We start from the raw sequence: 17,330 nt of genomic DNA on the forward strand, positions 1-17,330 counted from the left end.
GTTCATTGGTTACATGTCTAAGTGCAGCTCAGTCCCATTCAAGTTAATGGGCCTGCACTGCAAACCAAGCTGCTATACAATGTACAGTGCTGTGCTTGGTATACGGTGAGGAGGCCGCAGTGCTGTCATCATATATTGATGACCTATCCTGAGGATACACCATCAATATTAAACTTTCGGTAAACCTCTTTTATTCTCACAATCTAAAGAAATAATTACATAACATCACACGGCAATATTAATGTAATTAAACAAAGTACATGGACAAAACAAAGGGATCAATCTCTCCATCGGTGGCCACACTGTGCATTGCAACACTTGTAAAATGTAGTCATTGGCTCATCAGCTGATCTGGTCTGAATCTGCATGAAATAAGCTCTAGGATGCCCGCATTTTGGACAAGGTTCTGAAATGACAAGAATGTCAACAAATTACATGACAACCACAAAAATACAAAAAAACGTAAATCCGAAAGTAATATTTTTATGGAACTTTATCATAATCATAAAGCCATAAAGTACCTCACATTAACCCCAGGCTGTCCATTATGTAAGGAGGTGCATGAAGGGGTTACTTTTAATGTGAGGACCTCCACATGTGCCTCACATCAATAGTAAGTAACCCCATCATGTACCTCACATAGAAAAAACATAGAATGTGTCGGCAGATAAGAACCATTTGGCCCATCTAGTCTACCCCATGTTGTCCATGATGTGAGGAGGTACTCAGGGGTGCACCACCAATGAGGCGAGGCCATTGCCTCAGGTGGCACCAGGTAGGGACAAGTGGAGGGCAGCGGAAGGAGCCATAGGAAATGGAAGTGCTCACCTCTGCATATTCAACTGCATCACTATTCTCTGCCTGTAGCCTATCAGAGGCAAGTGTCACCATCATCACACTGCCTGAGCCAGGCCGCATACAGCTCAGGGCATAGACCGGATGGGGTGTGTCCTGCACCGCATCACTGACAGTAGAATGGAGGTAAGTGTATGAGTTTGTTATTATTTGGTAGCATGCTGTTGGGCCACAATTGGCGAGGGGGGCTTATTTTGTAATTGGGGAAGCAGTATGGAGATATTGGGGGCGCCAAAAAGAGGCGTTTTTGTACTGGCACACATTACCTTTAGAGGCATATTCATTCCGTCATAATAGAAGTCTATGGGCTGCAAAACGGATCTGTCCCGTTTCCGTTATGCAGGGAAGGACTCCCCTGCATAACGGAAACGGGACGGATCTGTTTTGCAGCCCATAGACTTCTTCTATTATGATGGAATGAATAACAGAATGCCTCTAAAGGCATTCTGTTATGCATTTCGTTATAGAATTGCGTTATGGTCTGTGGTCCATAACGCAATTCATCTTTTACCACCAAACAAAGCGTTAACGAATTTCATAAGCGGAAATTTGCTCATCTCTAGTTATAAGGGAGCATTTTTTGTATTGGCACTCACAAAGGCTTTTTTGTACTGGCACACATTGTAAGGGGGGAATTTTTTTACTGGCAAACATAAGGGGACATTTTTTGTTCTGGTACACAATATAAGGGGGTATTGTTTGCACAGGCACACATTATAGGGGGAATTATTACTACTGATGGCATTATGTTTGGTTTTATTACTACTGGGGGACTACATGGAACATTATTACTAGCATGGGCACTATGGGGGCATTATTACTTCTGGGGCAAAAAGAGGGACATTATTACTACTGTTACCACATAGTACACTCTGGCAGAGAAGTATTGGTGAGACTTTTGGGAGGACGGTTACAGTAGAGGGGTACCTTGGTAGGCACTCTTCATCCCTCCTGTGAACTCTGATGTGGTCATCATTAGTACCAGGCGGGAACCTGCTTTCATTGCTGGACCCTATTGTTTGCCATTGATGGTCGCATCAGAGCAGCTGCTGTACTGAGGATGAAACAGCTGCTGCAGGTCCAGGTTCAGCAGGACTTTATGGAGTCCACGATTCTACCCTATACTTGCACTTATTTGTGACTCAATGTGAACAGGCAGTGATACTGACCACTCGACCTGAATATTATGGGTTAATACTGAAAACATGATTTGACTTTAACTCTTACCTGCAGTCGAGTCCACGTTTTCCCACGCTGCAGAGCCTCCCAGAACATCATCAACCTCCTTGAGTTTGGTGTATTTTCTGCTGGTTACCTAATAGAAAAAGCACAGCTATGACTACATAAGATTACTGCTGAATGGATGCAGTGACAGCGTGCATGCTATCACTTTACTGTCGCTCCATTCAAATGGCGGGCTCGAGACCACAATTCTTGTGGTAGGACCCCAGCAATCAAACACTTGTGTATTGTATGAGCAGCACCTGAAGAATTGTGTAACGCTATGGATCTCCGAGGATATAAGGAATTTGCTTTTATGACAATCCTTATATCAAAGCTCATTTTAAAGTGAGGTTTTAACAAAATATCTGAAAGGTCAAGCTTGCTGCTTTCGCCTCCTCACATCACTTCAGAAAGCACTTGCCCCGGAGAAAGGGGTGCGGTTATGTCAGTTTTACAGATTGGGGTGCAATTATTAACCTTCACTTAGCACTGCACCTCTGCTAGTGTTGCCTTAAATTCTTAAGAACTTAACATCCAACATCTCACAAATAGGTGATGGGTAGGGATGAACGAACTTGTGTTTTCAAGTTCGGCGTACAAGGTTTGGATTATCTAAGAATTCCGATACAGATTCCGCTACCACAGACCATAACGGAATTCTATTACAGCATGCATCATGGAAGCCTGCAAGAGGCATTCCATCATAACAGACGTCTATGGCCAGGATAGACTTCTATTATGACGAAATGCAATACGGAATGCATCTTATAGGCTTCCGTGGTGCATGCAGTGATAGAATTCCGTTATGGTCTGTGGTAGCGGAATCCATAACGGGTTTCTTGGATAACCCAAACGTTGAACTTGAAAACACAAGTTTGCTCATTCCTAGTGGTGGGGGCTGAGGCAAATTTTGAAACCTAGACGTTTTGATGTCCTCCTAATCAAATGCAGTTACCCCTAAATTATCCCTGAGGCACATATGAAGTGTAAGACACACATGACCCTGCTACTGAGGTAGAAGGGATGCAGGCAGTTCAGAAGTATCCAGTTCTCCAGAAGCATGAGGGCCTAAAGTAGTCACTTATTAGCTTCATGAACAGTTGCTAGGCAACATCAGATCCATAAGCAAGAGCTGACTAAGAAATACAGTAGTTATTGTATGGCTTCTCTAAGACAACAAGGAATTAATATACGACTAGAACTAACGTCCTCATAAGCTCAATACAGAAAAACATAAATAAACCATATACCTTGCGATTAATATTGTGCACATAGGGGCAGGTATTGCAGGCGAACCTGTAGCATTTCTGCCCCTCCTCCACAATCAGCACATTGCCACAGGTTGGGCAGAAGAGCAGCATGTTCTCACACAGCAACCTGACACAAGAACTTCCGCCAATACTTCTTACGTGATCACGTATTTCCGCCAGCAGTCTCAGGTGGTGACGTGTTTCCGCCCGTAGGTCAGCTTGGGGATGTGCTTCTGGTGGAGGCTGTGTATTATGGACAGTTTATCGTAGGAGGTTTCGTGACAGTGGCAGGTTAGTGGGTGTTGTAAATGTGCGTTACTGCACCGTATGGAAAAATCTGAAAGCTCCTCAACATGTGTATTGTGCTGCACTACTTCATGGTAGGCTATAACGTCTCCAGTGGAATTGCTTGCTTCAATGTTTACCATGCTTCTCATAAGACAAGAAGCGTTCTATTGTCAGGAACACTCAGCCAATCAGCCTGCACTGCATTAAAGGGGCATTCTGACTATTCACATGTGCCAGAAATGCCCTATATTTAAAGGGGTTTTCTGGGATTTCAGGTCATCAGTATCTGAACGGTGGTGGGTAGGGATGAGCAAACTTGTGTTTTCAGGTTTGGCGCGCAACGTTCGGGTTATCTAAGCATTCCGTCTCCATGGACCGTAAGTTATAGTCTGTGGTAGTGGAATCCATAACGGATTTCTCAGCTAACTCGAACCTTGTGCGCTCATCCCTAGTGGTGGTCTGACACCTGGGACCCCCACCAATCAGCTGTTTCAGAACTGTGACCTTCTCCTTGCTCACCAAGCACAGCATCGTACATAGTATAGCGGCTATGCTTGGTATCGCAGCTCAGCCCCATTAAAGTGAATGTATGGTGCTTAGTACGCTGCAAGAAGGCAGCTGCTGCTCTCAAACAGCTGATCGGCGAGGGTCCTAGATGTTGGACCTCCACCGATCAGTAGTAAAATCCCAGAAAACCCCTTCAACCTTAGGGACCCTTTCTGTAGAACGGTGGTCCCACCACGAGGCATAGGATGGTGACTATCAGGGATTTTCTAAGAGTACTTTGACGAACACCACAAGGAACATTTCCACCTGTGTCCTAAGAAAAAGTCTCCAAATCAAGTACATGGCCTATAAGTGGCTGACAAAGGGGGAAAACATGGGCTGTGGCATCCTACATATAGCCATTAAAGGATATACCCATCTCAGAATGCCCTGCACCTCCTTCCACCTGGATGTGGCAGACAGAGGTGGCCAGGACTACAGAAACAGCCAAGCATACTGTACTACACTGTTTCCACATATCTCATTCCCTAGTTCTGACCACCTCTAGCAGCTGCATGCAGGCAGAAGGCGCTATTCTAGAGATACCTGTGGGTGATGGATGTAGATATGCCGTAAATGCTTGAGATTGGAATGTCCCTTTAAATGGTGCACATTAGGAAGATGGAACATTAGATCTGGCAGGTCTGGAAAACAATACTAGGGGCCCTTAGTGTGCAGACTAAAGGTTACATTAGGGCTTCTGTTGCAGATTCCAGATAAAAAGCAGGACAGAATACAGCTGATGCAGCAATATATTGTCCAGTTGAATGATGGAGAGCCGGAATGTAAACCCAAAGGCGCCCATTATAGTCAGCAGGGCCTGTTGGGCACCGCTGGCGTCCAGCGTATGCTGGATCTGGCGCTGCAGTTTTTTTTATATATACAGTACAGACCAAAAGTTTGGACATACCTTCTCATTCAAAGAGTTTACTATGAATTAACACATGTGGAATTATATACACTTCTCAAAAAAATAAAAGGAACACAAAAATAACACATCCTAGATCTGAATTAATTAAATATTCTTCAGAAATACTTTGTTCTTTACATAGTTGAATGTGCTGACAACAAAATCACACAAAAATAAAAAAATGGAAATCAAAATTTTCAACCCATGGAGGTCTGGATTTGGAGTCACACTCAAAATTAAAGTGGAAAAACACACTACAGGCTGATCCAACTTTGATGTAATGTCCTTAAGACAAGTCAAAATGAGGCTCAGTAGTGTGTGTGGCCTCCACGTGCCTGTATGACCTCCCTACAAAGCCTGTGCATGCTCCTGATGAGGTGGCGGACGGTCTCCTGAGGGATCTCCTCCCAGAGCTGGACTAAAGCATCTGCCAACTCCTGGACAGTCTGTGGTGCAACGTGACGTTGGTGGATAGAGCGAGACATGATGTCCCAGATGTGCTCAATTGGATTCAGGTCTGGGGAACGGGCGGGCCAGTCCATAGCATCAATGCCTTCGTCTTGCAGGAACTGCTGACACACTCCAGCCACATGATGTCTAGTATTGTCTTGCATTAGGACAAACCCAGGCCAACTGCACCAGCATATGGTCTGAGGATCTCATCTCGGTACCTAATGGCAGTCAGGCTACCTCTGGCGAGCACATGGAGGGCTGTGCGGCCCTCCAAAGAAATGCCACCCCACACCATTACTGACCCAATGCCAAACCGGTCATGCTGGAGGATGTTGCAGGCAGCAGAACGTTCTCCACGGCGTCTCTAGACTCTGTCACATGTGCTCAGTGTGAACCTGCTTTCATCTGTGAAGAGCACAGGGCGCCAGTGGCGAATTTGCCAATCTTGGTGATCTCTGGCAAATGCCAAACATCCTGCACGGTGTTGGGCTGTAAGCTCAACCCCCACCTGTGGACGTCGGGCCCTCATATCACCCTCATGGAGTCTGTTTCTGACCGTTTGAGCAGACACATGCACATTTGTGGCCTGCTGGAGGTCATTTTGCAGGGCTCTGGCAGTGCTCCTCCTGTTCCTCCTTGCACAAAGGCGGAGGTAGCGGTCCTGCTGCTGGGTTGTTGCCCTCCTACGGCCTCCTCCACGTCTCTTGATGTACTGGCCTGTCTCCTGGTAGCGCCTCCATGCTCTGGACACTACGCTGACAGACACAGCAAACCTTCTTGCCACAGCTCGCTTTGATGGGCCATCCTGGATAAGCTGCACTACCTGAGCCACTTGTGTGGGTTGTAGACTCCGTCTCATGCTACCACTAGAGTGAAAGCACCGCCAGCATTCAAAAGTGACCAAAACATCAGCCAGGAAGCATAGGAACTGAGAAGTGGTCTGTTGTCACCACTTGCAGAACCACTCCTTTATTGGGGGTGTCTTGCTAATTGCCTATAATTTCCACCTGTTGTCTATCCCATTTGCACAATAGCATGTTAAATTGATTGTCACTCAGTGTTGCTTCCTAAGTGGACAGTTTGATTTCACAGAAGTGTGATTGACTTGGAGTTACATTGTGTTGTTTAAGTGTTCCCTTTATTTTTTTGAGCAGTGTACATAACAAACAAGTGTGAAACAACTGAAAATATGTCATATTCTAGGTTCTTCAAAGTAGCCACCTTTTGCTTTGATTACTGCTTTGCACACTCTTGGCATTCTCTTGATGAGCTTCAAGAGGTAGTCCCCTGAAATGGTCTTCCAACAGTCTTGAAGGAGTTCCCAGAGATGCTTAGCACTTATTGGCCCTTTTGCCTTCATTCTGCGGTCCAGCTCACCCCAAACCATCTCAATTGGGTTCAGGTCCGGTGACTGTGGAGACCAGGTCATCTGGTGCAGCACCCCATCACTCTCCTTCATGGTCAAATAGCCCTTACTTTCAAAGTTTTCCCAATTTTTCGGCTGACTGACTGACCTTCATTTCTTAAAGTAATGATGGCCACTCGTTTTTCTTTACTAGGCTGCTTTTTTCTTGCCATAATACAGATTCTAAGAGTCTATTCAGTAGGACTATCAGCTGTGTATCCACCTGACTTCTCCTCAACGCCACTGATGGTCCCAACCCCATTTATAAGGCAAGAAATCCCACTTATTAAACCTGACAGGGCACACCTGTGAAGTGAAAACCATTTCAGGTGACTACCTCTTGAAGCTCATCAAGAGAATGCCAAGAGTTGGCAAAGCAGTAATCAAAGCAAAAGGTGGCTACTTTGAAGAACCTAGAATATGACATATTTTCAGTTGTTTCACACTTGTTTGTTATGTATATAATTCCACATGTGTTAATTCATAGTTTTGATGCCTTCAGTGTGAATCTACAATTTTCATTAGTCATGAAAATAAAGAAAACTCTTTGAATGAGAAGGTGTGTCCAAACTTTTGGTCTGTACTGTGTATGTGTGTGTGTGTATATATATATATGTATATATATATATATATATATATATATATATATATATATATATATTATAATTTTTTCTGTTTCTGTGCCTCTTAACCCCTTCAGGACACAGCCTTATGTCACCTTAAGGACCAGGCCGTTATTTGCAAATCTGACCAGTGTCACTAAGTGGTGATAACTTTAAAACGCTTTGACTTATCCAGGCCATTCTGAGATTGTTTTTTCGTCACATATTGTACTTCATGACACTGGTAAAATGGAGTAAAAAAAATTCACTTTTATTTATAAAAAAAAATGCCACATTTGGAAAAATTTCCAATTTCCAAGTTTCAATTTCTCTACTTCTATAATACATAGTAATACCTACAAAAATAGTTATTACTTTGCATTTCCTATATGTCTACTTCATGTTAGGATCATTTTGGGAATGACATTTTATTTTTGGGGGACGTTACAAGGCTTAGAAGTAAATATTGAAATTTCTCGGAAATTTTCAAAAACCAACTTTTTAAGGACCAGTTCAGGTCTGAAGTCACTTTGTGAGGCTTACAAACAGCCAAACAAAACTCAATATTTATGGCCCTGATTCTGTAGTTTACAGAAACACCCCATATGTGGTAGTAAACTGCTGTACGGGCACACGGCACGGTGCAGAAGGAAAGGAATGCCATACGGTTTTTGGAAGGCAGATTTTGCTGGACTGTTTTTTTTTTTTTGACACCATGTCCCATTTGAAGCCCCCCTGATGCACCCCTAGAGTAGAAACTCCAAAAAAGTGATCTCATTTTAGAAACTACGGGATAGGGTGGAAGTTTTGTTGGTACTAGTTTAGGGTACATATGATTTTTAGTTGCTCTATATTACACTTTTTGTGAGGCAAGGTAACAAGAAATAGCTGTTTTGGCACCGTTTTTTTTTTTTTTTGTTATTTACAACATTCATCTGACAGGTTAGATCATGTGGTATTTTTATAGAGCAGGTTCTCACGGACACGGTGATACCTAATATGTATACAATTTTTTTTATTTATGTAAGTTTTACACAATGATTTCATTTTTGAAACCCAAAAAATCATGTTTTAGTGTCTCCATAGTCTGAAAGCCATAGTTTTTTCAGTTTTTGGGCGATTATCTTAGGTAGGGTCTCATTTTTTGCAGGATGAGATGACGGTTTGATTGGCACTATTTTGGGGTGCATATGACTTTTTGATCACTTGCTATTACACTTTTTGTGATGTAAGATGACAAAAAAAAATTTTTTTGACACCGTTTTTTTATTTTATTTATTTTTTAACGGTTTTCATCTGAGGGGTTAGGTCATGTGATATTTTTATAGAGCCGGTCGATACGGACACGGTGATATTTAATATGTATACTTTTTTTAATTTACTTAAGTTTTACACAATAACAGCTTTTTTAAAACAAAAAAAATGTTTGTGTCTCTATATTCTGAACAATAGTTTTTTTTTGGGCGATTGACTTAGGTAGGGTCTCATTTTTGCGGGATGAGCTGACTGTTAGATTGGTACTATTTTGGTGGGCATACTTACTGTTGTACTTTTTGTGATGTAAGGTGACAAAAAAATTGTTTATTTAGCACAGTTTTTATTTTTTACGGTGTTCAGCGGCGATACCTAATATGTCTATTTTCCCCCCCTATTTTTTAACTTTATTTGGGGGAAATTAAGTTTTTGTTTATTTTTAATTGAAACTTTAAATTTTTTTCTTATTCATTCAAATTGAACAGGAAGCGGGAGCTGGCTGCAGAATCACATAGCCGGCTCCCGACCTCTATGAGCGGTAGCTGCGATCCGCGGTAGTTAACTCCTCAGGTGCCGCGGATCGCAGCTACCGCTCATAGAGGTCGGGAGCTGGCTGTGATTCTGCAGCCAGCTCCCTCCTCCTGTATATGAATGATTGAGAGACTTATCTTCATTGGTGGCGCAGTGCGCCCCCCCCAAGCCCCCCAGTATTAATCATTGGTGGCGCAGTGCGCCCCCCACCCCCATCCCAATCCCGGCCAATAGTGAAAACATTGGTGGCGCAGTGCGCCCCCCCCCCCCCACCCAGTATTACTCATTGGTGGCAGTGGCCACAGGATCCCCTCTCACCTGCTCCTCCGATCGGAGCCCCAGCAGTGTAATCCTGGGGCTCCGATCGGTTACCATGGCAGCCAGGACGCTATTGAAGCCCTGGCTGCCATGGTAAGCTCCATGCTGTTGTGTGCACTATGCACAGAGCAGCAGGGACAGTGTGAGCTCCTATTCACCCTGATAGAGATCTATCAGGGTGAATAGGACAAGGGCTCTAGTCCCTAAGGGGGCTAAAAGTTAGTAAAAAAAAAAAAAACACAAAAATATTAAGTATAAATGAAAAAAATTTATAAAAAAATACACATTAACAATAAACAAAAAAAATACACATTAACAATAAACATATTAATTTTCAGCAGATTTGTGTAGGAATTTTTTTTTTCCTCAAAAATGAAAATTCCCAGAATATCAGTATAAATTATCGGCTATCGGCCTGAAAGTTCACAAATTATCGGTATCGGTATCGGCCCTAAAAAATCAATATCGGTCGATCCCTAATAGGGAGTCTGCTTTGGTAGTGAAATAATACTGTGAATCCGTATTAGGCCTCCTGCACACGACCGTTGTGTGCACCCGTGGCCGTTGTGCCGTTTTCTGTTTTTTTTCGCGGACCCATTGACTTTCAATGGGTCCGTGGAAAAAACGGAAAATGCACCGTTTTGCAGCCGCATCCGTGATCCGTGTTTCATGGCCGTGAAAAAAATATGACCTGTCCTATTTTTTTCACGGCCAACGGTTCACGGACCCATTCAAGTCAATGGGTCCGTGAAAGAACACGGATGCACACAAGATTGGCATCCGTGTCCGTGATCCGTGGCCGTAGGTTACTTTTTATACAGACGGATCCGAAGATCCGTCTGCATAAAGCTTTTTCAAAGCTGAGTTTTCACTTCGTGAAAACTCAGAACCGACAGTATATTCTAACACAGAAGCGTTCCCATGGTGATGGGGACGCTTCTAGTTAGAATACACTACAAACTGTGTACAAGACTGCCCCCTGCTGCCTGGCAGCACCCGATCTCTTACAGGGGGCCGTGATCAGCACAATTAACCCCTTCAGGTGCGGCACCTGAAAGGGTTAATTGTACTATCATATCCCCCTGTAAGAGATCAGGGCTGCCAGGCAGCAGGGGGCAGACCCCCCCCCCCCCCCTCCCCAGTTTGAATATCATTGATGGCCAGTGCGGCCCCCCCCTCTATTGTAATTATTCGTTGGTGGCACAGTGTGCGCCCCCCCCTCCCTCCCTCTATTGTAATAATTCGTTGGTGGCACAGTGTGCGCCCCCCATCGGCCCCCCCCCTCCCTCTATAGCATTAACAACATTGGTGGCCAGTGTGCGGCCTCCCATCTCCCCCCCCCCCCCCCATCATCATTGGTGGCAGCGGAGTTCCTATCGGAGTCCCAGTTTAATCGCTGGGGCTCCGATCGGTAACCATGGCAACCGGGACGCTACTACAGTCCTGATTGCCATGGTTACTTAGCAATAGTACAATAGTAGAAGATTCATACTTACCTGCTGCTGGCTGCTGCTGCGATGTTCGTGTCCGGCCGGGAGCTCCACCTACTGGTAAGTGACAGCCTCAGGTCTGTGCGGCGCATTGCTAAATGAACTGTCACTTACCAGTAGGAGGAGCTCCCGGCCGGACACGAACATCGCAGATCCCAGGTAAGTATGAATCTTTGCTAGTGACCCGCTGCCACCAATGATCGGGGGGGGGGGGGAAGATGGGAGGCCGCACACTGGCCACCAATGTTGTTAATGCTATAGAGGGGGGGGGGGGGCCGATGGGGGGCGCACACTGTGCCACCAACGATTTATTACAATAGAGGGAGGAAGGGGGGGGGGGGCGCACACTGGCCACCAATGTTGTTAATGCTATAGAGGGAAGGGGGGGGCCGATGGGGGGCGCACACTGTGCCACCAACGATTTATTACAATAGAGGGAGGAAGGGGGGGGGGGCGGGGGGGCGCACACTGTGCCACCAACGATTTATTACAATAGATATTCAAACTGGGGAGGGGGGGGGGGGGGGGGGTCTGCCCCCTGCTGCCTGGCAGCCCTGATGTCTTACAGGGGGATATGATAGTACAATTAACCCCTTCAGGTGCGGCACTTGAGGGGTTAATTGTGCTGATCACGGCCCCCTGTAAGAGATCGGATGCTGCTAGGCAGCAGGGGGCAGTCATGTACACAGTTTGTAGTATATTCTAACTAGAAGCGTCCCCATCACCATGGGAACGCCTCTGTGTTAGAATATACTGTCGGAAATGAGGTTTCACGATCTAACTCATATCCGACAGTATATTCTAACATAGGGGCGTTCCCATGGTGATGGGGACGCTTCAAGTTAAAATATACCATCGGATTGGAGAAAACTCCGATCCGATGGTATAAAAGGGACTCCTGACTTTACATTGAAAGTCAATGGGGGACGGATCCGTTTGAAATGGCACCATATTGTGTCAACGTCAAACGGATCCGTCCCCATTGACTTGCATTGTAATTCAGGACGGATCCGTTTGGCTCCGCACGGCCAGGCGGACACCAAAACGAATATGTTCGTGTGCAGGAGGCCTTACATGCAGATGACAGGCGTCGCTCTTAGAATCACTGCACACTTCACTTATTTGGGCAGTCACGGGGCCAAAACTGACCAAATACCTGAAGTATCAACTGAGCCTTACAGGTCGATGTTGGCGCCAACAAGAAGACGAGCACTCCTTTTACACCGTCAGCTGATTACACATAGATGTCTACAGAACCTGTTCTATTAAACGTGTATACAAGTAGAGCCCCCCCGGACAGAGTGGAGAGGGTGTCAGCAGTAAGTTTGTGTTGACGTCACTGATTATTTTGCCCTTCCTCTGATCCGTCAGAACAATAACCCACAAAAAACAAATCCTGTCTGTGGAGCATACTCCTTCATTTGGTCAGTAATCCATCAGTATTGCTAATGCCAAAAAAACAGGAGTGGATCCAAAACAGAGATGACACGTGAATGGAATATTTGCATGTCTTCTGTGTTTTGTACCCACTCCTGCTTTTGGCTACCAAATCATAGGCCAATTCTGATGGGACCATACAGGCCTTACAGCTGCTACACAGACAGGATCCGTTGTGCGACTAATTTTTTCCCCCTTATGACAGATCATAAGTAGGGTCAAATGATGATGTTAGCCAGGCCGAAAGGCAAAATAGTGGCCCAGTCATGAAGTGGGGAGGGACTGGGAACAGCATGAGAAGTCCACAGAGTGGCCCTATGACATAGTGGTGAGGAGGAATCGGCATGAGGAGACCACAGAGTGGCCCAATGACAGTGTGGAGGTGGCAGCCGCAGCATCAGGAGACCACAGAGTGGCCCAATGACAGTGTGGACGTGGCAGTGTGACTATATATGGTCTCATTATTTTATTAGTTTTTATTGTAATAAATTATGATGATGAAGCCACTAATTCACCCGGCTCCCAAGTGCGATCAGCTACATCATCATCATCGAGTACTGTCTGCACGTCACTGATGTCCTCGTCAACAGTCTCTGGGTCAGGAGCCTGACCGCTCGCAACACCAGCTCCCACGCCTCTTTCCTCATCACTACTTGCCCGCCTACTGGAGGAAGCAGTGGATGTCTCATCCACATCTTGGCTGACCAGTAGCTGCTGACTGTCCTCTAGTAGCTCGTCCTCGCTCTATAGCCTCGCAGCCCCTGAGCCCACAGCATATAATACTTCTCTGGCTGAGGGAACAGAAAAGGCCAGAGGCAGGTTGAGGACAGGTGAGGGCACAGGGCCTGCTCCCGGGCCATGCCAACTAAGGCCCCTTTCACACGGGCGTTGCGGGAAAATGTGCGGGTGCGCTGCGGGAACACCCGCGATTTTTCCGCATGAGTGCATAACATTGTAATTGGGATCTGTGTTCTGTAGATTGTATTATTTTCCCTTATAACATGGTTATAAGGGAAAATAATAGCATTCTGAATACAGAATGCATAGTAAAACATTGCTGGAGGGGTTAATTTTTTTTTTAACTCACCTTAGTCCACTTGTTCGCGGCCCGGCATCTGCTTCTGGCTTCATCTGATCTCTGTGCAGCAACAGGACCTGTGGTGACGTCATTCCGGTCATCACATGGTACGTCACATGATCTTTTACCATGGTGATTCACCATGGTAAAAGATCATGTGACGTACCATGTGATGACCGGAGTGATGTCATCAAAGGTCCTTGAACTATAATTAATGCTCACCACAGGTCCTATTCAGTAAAGGGGACAGAAGGAGATGCCGACATCGCGATCAAGTGGATTAAGGTGAGTTAAATTATTTTTTATTTTTTTTAACCCCTCCAGCGCTTTCTTACTTTGCATTCTGTATTCAGATTGCTATTATTTTCCCTTATAACCATGTTATAAGGGAAAATAATACAGTGAATAGACTGTCACCTAGCAACCATGCGTGAAAATCGCACTTGCTTGCGGATGCTTGCGATTTTCACGCAACCCCATTCACTTCTACGGGGCCTGCGTTGCGTGAAAAACGCAGAATATAGAGCATGCTGCGATTTTCACGCAACGCATAAGTGATGCGTGAAAATCACCGCTCATGTGAACAGCCCCATAGAAATGAATGGGTCGGTATTCAGTGCGGGTGCAATGCGTTCACCTCACGCATCGCATCCGCGCGGAATACTTGCCCGTGTGAAAGGGGCCTAAGGGTTGTGTCTGACGAACCCACCGACTCTTGGCTGGGGGTGTCTGATGTCACTTGGGACGAAGTAGATGATTGAGTCAACCATTCAAGAACCGCTGGGTTGCTGGTCAAGACACGACCGCTAGATGACACCGTGAGCTCAGGCCTCTCACTGCGACTCCTGCTGCCACGCCCCATTACTCTGCTTACCTCTGCCAGTGCCAGAAACATTTAGGCCTCTGCCACTCCCCTGTTCAGGGCCTGGCACTTCTCTGTCTGACATACTGTTAGATCAGATAAATAAATAAAGGAAATTAAAACACCCCAAAAAAGTCTGAAATTTTCTCACTTCACCACACGACTAATAAGCCCTTTTTTTCCCACTAATACACGGCAAAAAGTGCTGTAATTTTCTCACCACACAACTGCAAATACTTTTTTTGTGCAACCAATACATGCAAAAAAAAGGGGGCTTTAGAACATATAACTGCACCGCTGAACGGCAAATATATTTTTCTTTTTTCCACTAATACATGACAAAAAGGGCTTTAGAACATATAACTGCACTGCTGAACATACTAGCAGAAGGACCTGGCTTCGCATGGGTATATTTCATCTAATGTTTGTGTGTGTCGTTAAAAGATATTGACAGTATCCCCCATAACAGTGAACTCCACAGTCCCCCACCCCTTAACACTGCCCCCCACAGCGCCCCGCCACTTTAAAATGGGACCTTCACAGCAGCCCATCCTCTCAACTTTGACCTTCACAGCAACCCACCCCTTTAGCAGTGAGTTTCACAGCACCCCACTCCCTTGACAGTAACCTTCTTAGGGGCCCGCCCCCTTAACAGTAACCTCCACAGTACACCGCTGCCTTAACAGTGACCTTACCGTAGTCTATCATTATAAAAATTGTCGCGTGACACATGTAGCAGTGTAGTCGTGCCCTAGGTGTCATGCGACTTACTGTCGTCGTGTAGCCCTAGCCTAATGCTAACCTGCAGTAGTGAAGAAAAATGGCTGGGTTGTTATGGAAACCTGGAGTAAAACTGTGTGTATGTGGAGACTAAGGACCTGTGAGCTTCTATTGGCTGATAAGGGACATGTGACTGTGTGTATGGCAGTTGGGATATGAAGAGAAAGACTTGCAGGCTTGTATTGGCTAATGCAGGTAAGTCCTAGAGAGCTGAGACCCGGTCTAAAACCTTCCCGGACACCTGATGTACCTGTGTTCCAAATTTGGTAAAGATCGGTCTAGTCATTTGGTCGTGCATAAAGAACAGACAGACGTCGGGACAGACAGAAACTCATTGTGTACCGGCATGCTACCTCCACAGTATTCTTTCCCAGATAGTAAGTGATATGTGTAGCAAGTTTAGTAGAAATTGATTAATGAGTTTTTGATTTACAGAGCAATATCTGTGTAGCAAAAACAGTTGGAGCATACAAACTCCATGCAGCTGCTGTGTAGTGGCGTTATGACCCCCACAAGATTTCTTTCCAGGTAGCAAGGGATGTGTATACCAAGTTTCGTTGAAATCGATAACTGCACCGCTGAACGGCAAATAAAAAAAAAATTTGTGCCACTAATGGACGCCAAAAAGGGCTATAATTACCGCACTTCACCACACAATGGCTAATAAGCCCTTTTTTCCCACTAATACAAGCCAAAAAATGCTTTAGGACATATAACTGCACCGCACAAGGGCAAAGAAGACAGACATATTTCCTTGTAATAAACCCTGTTATTGGCTGTATCAAACAGCACTTGCACCCTAATAACAAGAATGGTTTGCTGGAATTACAGAGCTGTATAATGGAAATCTTTAATCAAATTAACGTGTTTATTCACACATAAAGCAAAAACTAAATGTCACTTTGCAGTCTTGGTGTTAGTTCACACACAATGGAAAGTCCACAAAGCAAAAATCACCTTGTTGGCAGTTCTGTGGCCATAGCAGGCTTTTAGGTGGCCCGTTTCCCTTACAGACGTTTCTCAGCCCTCCAGCCCGGCACAAGCCTCAGATCCCAGCACACACACCTCCTGAGCTCCACTGTCAGACTGAGGTAATCCTCCTCACCTGACAGTGCTGGCTGTTTTTTTTAGGACCGGCAGCACTTTGACTACTCTCAGTAAGAGCCGTCCCGGATCAGCTATACAGCCATGCTAAGAATCAAGGTGTCAAACAGCAACTGCTGCTGACACATAAAAACCGGCTATTACTCCACTGAGGCCAGGAACCTCGGTGACACGTACCTTCTTACACCTCCCATACTGAACCAAGTTCAACATAAACGCTGTGGAATGATTCCTCCCTATCCTTTCCCTACACCTTGAATATTCTTTCCCTGAACTTGTAAATCGTTTGTTTAGCACAATGAAGTCTTTCCTAGCACTGTCCCTAGCGCCTGCTGACCTCTCTCCCTGCACTAAGTACACTGGTAAATGGCAGAATCTAAGATGGCTGAGGCGATTTATAGGGCTGTGACATCACAGGGCTGGCTGGCTGCTGATTGGCTGCATGCATGGCATTATGGGTGATCTCACGTTCCCAGAGTTCCTTGCTCCATGTCCTCACACGTTCAGCAGCCATTTTAGGAAAAAATGTGATTCGTTACCACGAAGTGTGAGGAAATTCGGATTCAATTCACTCGTCATGACATTGGCTGGCTTTTCAAGGTTCTGCTTATTCGTCACCCCCCGTCCTCTTCCTAAATAAGCAATAATTTGATCTTTTCCTTCACTGTTCATTTTTAGGAAATGGATATGAAAGTGAAATATGAGACTGATTTGGACCAGCCAGGAGATGCAATTAAAGAAGATGTGGAGGAGGAGCTGCCACATGCAGAAGTCATAGACATATTCCAGGAAGGACTTGCAATGTTAGTCCAGGACCCATTATTATGTGACCTGCCCATACAGGTAAGGCTCTCTTCACATTGGTATTGCGATTTCCTATGTTAACGCAAACCTTGATGCACAGTTGGATCAATTGCATGACATTACCACCCATGCCCAGTGG

At 45.3% G+C, this 17,330-nt stretch overlaps 2 protein-coding genes across 2 annotated transcripts in view; one reads left to right on the forward strand and one right to left on the reverse strand.

Moving 5' to 3' along the window:
* Positions 1-228: 228 nt before the first annotated feature.
* On the reverse strand, positions 229-3,499 carry POLR3K (RNA polymerase III subunit K). The gene is made up of 3 exons (XM_040439898.1): positions 3,330-3,499; positions 2,083-2,170; positions 229-406 (listed from the first exon to the last, which is right to left on the reverse strand). The coding sequence occupies exons 1-3, from the start codon at positions 3,438-3,440 to the stop codon at positions 279-281; spliced, it is 327 nt and encodes a 108-aa protein (XP_040295832.1). The 5' UTR covers positions 3,441-3,499; the 3' UTR covers positions 229-278.
* A 50-nt stretch (positions 3,500-3,549) lies between these two features.
* SNRNP25 (small nuclear ribonucleoprotein U11/U12 subunit 25) overlaps positions 3,550-17,330 on the forward strand; it is an 88,827-nt gene continuing 75,046 nt past the window's right edge. Inside the window, exons 1-2 of the mRNA XM_040439897.1 lie at positions 3,550-3,620; positions 17,066-17,230. Coding sequence (XP_040295831.1) covers positions 17,069-17,230 — 162 coding nt within the window. The 5' untranslated portion in view covers positions 3,550-3,620; positions 17,066-17,068. The remainder of the gene's footprint in view (positions 3,621-17,065; positions 17,231-17,330) is intronic.

The sequence above is a fragment of the Bufo bufo genome, chromosome 7 (genome assembly GCF_905171765.1).
Source record: "Bufo bufo chromosome 7, aBufBuf1.1, whole genome shotgun sequence".
Taxonomy (NCBI): domain Eukaryota; kingdom Metazoa; phylum Chordata; class Amphibia; order Anura; family Bufonidae; genus Bufo; species Bufo bufo.